Source organism: Mesitornis unicolor, unplaced genomic scaffold (genome assembly GCF_000695765.1).
Source record: "Mesitornis unicolor isolate BGI_N332 unplaced genomic scaffold, ASM69576v1 scaffold25457, whole genome shotgun sequence".
In the NCBI taxonomy this organism is placed as follows: Eukaryota; Metazoa; Chordata; class Aves; order Mesitornithiformes; family Mesitornithidae; genus Mesitornis; species Mesitornis unicolor.
The window spans coordinates 6492-12954 of NW_010194696.1; the positions used below are offsets into that span (position 1 = coordinate 6492).

Below are 6463 nucleotides of genomic sequence, written 5' to 3' on the forward strand. Positions count from 1 at the left end.
GTGCTTGGGCTTGGAAGATGACAGCCCTTGGGTGCATGGGGCTCCTTAGCTATGGTGGGACCAGCAGCAGAGCCCCGGTTCCCCCTTGGTCCTTTTTGGTGAGTCCAAATTCCTCCATCCTGGGTCCTCCGGGATGAGAAAAGTCTTAGCAGTCACTCGCTTTGAGTCCGAATCAAACCCCGCGGCGTCAAGGACCAGCGCCGGGGCCACCACCGTGCTACAGCTCCGTGGTGGTGACCTGGGTCACTTCTGAGCGTGGGTCGTCCCCGCCACGCCCCCCGCGCCCCCGGCAGCCCCGCTGGAGGCTGCCCGCGTCCCGTCATGCCGGCTGCTCGCGGGTGTCGGAGGGGGCGCAGGTGGAGACGTGCTCCCGCATGGTGTTCCTGGCGCGGGAGAAGCTGTTCTGGTCCACGCGGGCGCGGAAAGGGAGGCAAAACTCCCGGAAACACCTCTTGAAATTCTCATCCAGGAACGCGTAGAGGACGGGGTTGAGGCTGCTGTTGGTGTAGCCCAAGGCGATGCAGAAATGCAGGCTGGCCACCACGTAGGGGTTCTTCTTATCGATGTCCACCAGCGTCCAGACGATGACGAAGATGTGGATGGGCGTCCAGCAGATGATGAAGGCTGCCACCACCACCAGCACCATGCGCGTGATGCGCCGCAGGTTGCGGTCCTTCTCCTTGGAGCCCGAGAGGAGGCGGACTCTCTTCAGGCGAAGTATCTTCAGCCCGTAGCAGATGGTGATGACCAGGATGGGCACCATGAAGGCGAAGATGAAGACGCAGATCTTGGTCACGGTGTCCCAGTAGATGGGAGGATTGGGAAACTGGAGCGTGCACAGCACCACCCCGTCTGCAGAGAGAGGACCATCAAAAAGAGAAGTCTTTGCTGTAAATACTGTCTCCTTTCTGCTTGGTCATGGTTGGACATGTCCATGGCTGTTGAAAACCCAAGGAGATGCTCGCCCACCCACTAGCTCTTTGCAGAGCTTTGTGCCACCACCCTTGGGGCGCCAGGGGGAGGCAATGGGTGCAGTGACCCAGGGGTTTGTTCCCCACAGACCCTCCTGGCCATCCCCATGATGTCCCTTCCCGTGGTGGACACGTCCCTGTGTCACCTTCCACTGAACTCTGCCCACTTCATGAAAGATTCACAGAATGGTTTGGGTTGGAAAAGACCTTTAAGATCATCCAGTCCAACCATCAAAGCACCTTCCTGCAGGGGCCCAGAGCTTGCCCAGCAACCAAAGGCCGGTGTCCTCACACTCCAATACTATTGGGGGTGGTTTTAGGCACCCAATTCACACCCCAAGAGCTGGGAGAGGCACTGGTTGGACTGGAGATGGGGAAGGGGAGGACAATTTCTGGGATGGTCTCCAACCATGATGGAAAACAACACCGTGATGACTTTTCCATGGCAGGGCATTTCATGGTCCCGTGGAAGGGTGACAACACTGAGCTCAAACCTGCTACAGGACCAGGCAATTTGGGTCTGTCAGGGATGGACAGAGGGGACCTTTCCTCAGAAGCCACTTGCCTTTGGACTTGGTGACCGCCATGGCCATGATGGGCACCCCGATGAGCGAGGAGAGCACCCAGATGCAGACATTGATGATCTTGGCTTTGGCCGGGGTCCGAAACTCCAGGGCCTTGACCGGGTGGCAGACGGCGACGTAGCGGTCCACACTCATCATGGTGAGGGTGAAGATGCTGGTGAACATGTTGTAGTAGTCAATGGAGAGCACGAGCTTGCAGAGCAGCTCCCCGAAGGGCCAGGTCTCCATCAGGTACTTGGCGCTCTGGAAGGGCAGTGTGCTGGTGGCCAGCGCGTCGGCCAGGGCCAGGTTGAAGATGTAGATGTTGGTGGCCGTCTTCATCTTGGTGTACCTGGGGGTGGCAGAGAAGGGACCCGTTACAGGCGGTCAGGGCTGGGTTACCATGCCCAAATATGCGTCTGGGCACTCAACGTGATAAGGAGAGGACACAGCCTGGCTTTCCTTGGCCACTCGCAAGGTGCCACCACCCATGGTAGGTGTTTGGTCTTGTCCTTCTGCAGCATCCATGTGCGCAGCACCTTTCTGGATGGAAAACACTCATGGTCATGTGTGGTTTAGTGCGTGTTGAAGTCCCAGGGCCTGAGCACGGGGTTGCTCTCGCGTGTGTTGAGCTGGGACCTTATCAACACCTGCAGAACACAGCTTGAACCCTCCAAAGTGGGGATCCCTTACCTGACCAGAGAGGTGACCCTCATTCACGTAACTGCCTTTATTCAATGGAAATCTTAAAAAAAAAACAACCCAGAGAAGTCACTTGTCCAATTAAATGGATTTACTCCATTTCCCTGAAAAAACCTTTTCTTCCTGAAATCTCCTCCATCAGATTTTTTTCCACACAGTAAATGATGATCACCTGCCCTGCTTCCCCATCGACTTCACTTGCAGAAATTGGATCGATCACCCCTGGAAAAAGGGGCCATCTGGCAGCGCCCCAATGAGCCCGGCTGGAGCTCCAGGGCCTTTGGAGAAGCCTTGGCCACCACATGGGGCTCGGGACCACCGTGCCACATTGGGCAAGGGTCCTTGTCACATCGTGGTAAGAGAAACACCCGCTCCTGAGCACTAAAATCCTTCCTGGAGTGGTGAGGTGTGGTTTTGGTGGGTGCTGGGGCCGTGGGGATGGGTGCACATCTCCAAGGTGATGCTTTGAAGGACGCGGTTGGTTTGAAACGGCCACGCATCCCCACTGCCCGGGAGCTGCGGGGGGGTCCCCAAAGGGTGAAATATTGGGGTGGGGGCTTGGTGCCCCCCTCCCCCCGTTGTTTGAGAGGTGACACCAGCAGCTCAAGCCCTTCCCTTGTGTCCCTTCCTGTCGCTTGGAGCATCCTCCGCAGCCAGAGCTCGTTTAGATGCACCCTAATTAAAAAGCGTCAGTTAGACCGCAAGCGTCTCTGTGCATGCCTAAACCTGCCCGTAGCATCCCCAGGGGGTCGGTGCTGGATGGGGGGAGCTGAATTTGAATCCGGCTCTGGCGCATGGAGGAGACAACCCCTTGGCTGCCGGATGAAACGACATCGGCACAGCTCAGGGAACAACCCCATCGTGATGTGGTGGGGACGCAGGGGAAATTGGGGCAGGGGGCTCGCATAGCCCCCATCTCAGGTGGTTGTTGCTTTTCCACCCTGATGGAGACCAGGAGAGCTCCTGGGTTTGGTGGTCCCTTCCCTTCCCTTCCCTTCCCTTCCCTTCCCTTCCCTTCCCTTCCCCCTTTTCTCCATCCCAGCAGGGTCAGGAGGGTGCACTTGTATGGGCTCAGCCCCACTGGGTTATACTGGGAGACAGAGGCTGCAAAAAACCCCATTTCTCTCCAGGAGAAAACAGCAGCTCGGGTTGGCTCCCAGCCCCAAGGCGTTCACTTCACCTTCACCTTGGCTGCAAGTGCCAGCCCCTTGCCCAAGGGTGGAAATACTTGAGTGGAACTGGGGTTCTTTTTATTTAAAATATGGCATAAAGAATGCCTTTTCCTTGAAAAGCCCTTTTCAGATCTCTTTAGTGTTATTTTCCGAGCTCTTTTGCAAATGCATCTCCTAGAGAAGTTTTACTCCAGGGTAAACAAAAGAAAAAACCCTGAGAATTTGTGTTATTGTCAGGTTTTTGCCTCAGCACGATTAAAAAAACAGTCACTTCAGGTAGGTTCACACTTCTTTGATCCTTGCTTTTCAAGTGAAGTTGGAAAAAAAACAGTTTTTCATGCTGTGCTGTGCCAGTGCTGGGGAAGCACTTCCCAAACCCTGCCAGGGGTGAGGGAGTTGGGGGGGCTGGGGCTGTAACCCCCTCCCTGGGCAGGACTGGGGCTGTGCTGGTGAGGGCAAGGCAGCGATGGGGATGGCGGGGATGGTGGGGGTAACTGGGATGATGGGGATGACGATGATGACTGGGATGATGGGGTAACTGGGATAAGACGGGGTAACTGGGATGATGGGGTTGATGGAGATGACAAGGATGATAGGGATGACTGGGATGATGGGGATAACTGGGATGATGGAGATGAGGAGGATGATGGGGATAACTGGGATGATGGGGACATTGAGGATGATGGGAATAACTGGGATAACAGGGATAACTGGGTTGATGGAGGTGAGGAGGATGATGGGGATAACTGGGATGATGGGGACGATGGGGATAACTGGGATGATGGGGACAATGAGGATGATGGGAATAACTGGGATAACAGGGATAACTGGGTTGATGGAGGTGAGGAGGATGATGGGGATAACTGGGATGATGGGGACAATGAGGATGATGGGAATAACTGGGATAACAGGGATAACTGGGATGATGGAGGTGAGGAGGATGACTGGGATGACAGGGATATCTGGGATGATGGAGATGACAATTTAGCCCTCAGAGCTGGGGTTTTGGGGCAGGATTCAACTCCTTCCATGACCAAGCTCAGGGTCAAACCCACCTGGGGTGGGGGGTCCATTCTGGTGACCCCCACCCCGCCCCCCAGAGCTGCAAATGAAGCTGTTACTCCAGGAAAAACGCTTCAGCCCTGCAGCAGAGTGAAGCAGCTGCTTGTGCTGATGGGGCTCCCCGGGCTGTCGAAGCCACGGCAATTAAGCGAGTGCCTTGATTGGGAAGTTACACACTTGAACGATGCAATCTGGAAGGTGTTTGATGGAGAAACGGGGCTCGAGGGGATGCAGCGAGCGCAGGGCGGCTCCAGCAGCATCTGGACCCCCCAGACAGGGACCCCTTGGCTCTGCCAGCCTCTCAGAAAAAGAAATAAGTGAAGGAAAACCCTGGAAAAACTCCTAGGGTTGTTAAAAGCCACTGTTTTGGGCTTAAAAAAGCCCGGCTTCCCAAATCCGAAGGGATGCCCTGGCAGCTGTGCAGGAGCTGCGGGGGGCTGATGGGGGCTGATGGGCTCTGCGGGGCCGCAGGCGCTCACAGCTGCAAATTTGCTTCCGGGGGGATTTAAAAGCGCCTGAGGAGGCAGCGGGAACTGCAGCGTCCGTCAGAGCTGTCGGTCGTGGTGGTGTCGCGGGGCTGAGCTCCCCCTGTGCGTGTGGTTGGGTTTTGGCTGCTCCAGGGGAGGGGAGATTTGGGGTTCGGCTGTGGGGTAGGGGGGAGAGGTGCTGGGTGCCCATCTGGGAAGTGCAGCAGGGTCCTGCGTGTCCTGCATGTAAAGGCTCAGGGCTGCCTCCCCAGGGACCTCCAGGTCCCCGTGCCCCCCAGGATGGGCTCCAGCCGCGCTTGCAGACTGCACCCCACATGGGTGGTGGGAGGTGACACCGGCAGGGCCACCAGGGAAATGCCCAGTGTCTCCCCAGCAGCGAGATCTGAACTGGGGCCAATACCATTTCACTCCATCCCACACAGGTTTCCCCAGTGGAGCCTAACTGGGCCTGGCCTAAACCAGCTGTGTGGAGCAACTGTGCCAGTGAACCCCCATGAAACTGGTGGGCTTGGTTGGGCCCCCCTCCTGTCCCGGGGGCTCAGAGGACGGTGATTGTCCATTCCCTGGGGGATGTGTTTAATTCCAGCATCATTTGGTGTGTCCGAAAACTGGGGGGTTGAATCCGCGGTGATGAACTCTCTGGATGCTGCGGAGTCAGGCTTTGTGAAGCACGGGTAACATCAGATTACTCAGTGAATTAAATGGGGACGATGCTGTTTGCACATTCAAATCATCTCTATGAAATGCCTTCCCTCTCCTGGAAGAGCAGAAGCAGCTGGAGGGGGCGTAATAACCCCCATCCTTCACCGTGACACCGTGCATGGTGTTATGGCTCCACAACAATCACCTTCATTTGCTTTTCCACTCCGGGGCTGATTTTTAAACCCCTCTCTGAGCGGATGAAAAACCCCGTCCGGTGCCAGGAGGGGTCAGCAAGTGCGCCCCCCCAGCCCGCTCCTCATCGCCCACCCTCTGGGATGGTTAAAAATACACAGCTCTGACCCAAAACGGGGGGAGCCAGTGGCAGTGCAGCCTGACGCAGGGGTGACGGGCAGCGCGGTGCGGCCCCCTGGGCACGTTTCGGGTTGGTTTCCTTCCCCCCAGTGAGTCATCGCATATATTTTATGCGCAGGCTGTGTCGGGCCGCGCTGACCTCCCATAACGATGGACTGGAAGTGCTGGGGGGGGATGGAAACAGTTAAAAATGGGGCTTTTTTTTTTTGGGGGGGGTGCCTATATCCAGCTACAAGCTCTGGTTTGGCCTCATGGGCCCACATCAGCCCGGACAGGATCCACAAGCACCTCGTTGGCCCCCCAGCTACTGAAAAGGGGGGTTTGGGGTCCTGTGGCTTGTGCTGGGGTCCAGGGACCCCGCAGCCCCCCGAGGTCCTGCCCTGACACTTGCTTTCCCAGTGTGATACTGGACGGAGACAAAGCGGGGTTCAGGGTCCCCCAGGGTGTCACCACCGCTGGAGTAGGGACCTGGTGTTAGGGGGGCGTGTGGG

At 56.9% G+C, this 6463-nt stretch overlaps 1 protein-coding gene across 1 annotated transcript in view; it reads right to left on the reverse strand.

Moving 5' to 3' along the window:
* Positions 1 to 290: 290 nt before the first annotated feature.
* The window catches only part of OPRD1 (opioid receptor, delta 1), a gene marked incomplete at its 5' end in the record, with an annotated part of 7130 nt that continues 957 nt past the window's right edge, over positions 291 to 6463 (reverse strand). Inside the window, 2 exons of the mRNA XM_010187902.1 lie at positions 291 to 852; positions 1537 to 1886. Of these exons, the coding sequence (XP_010186204.1) occupies positions 320 to 852; positions 1537 to 1886 (883 nt within the window). The remainder of the gene's footprint in view (positions 853 to 1536; positions 1887 to 6463) is intronic.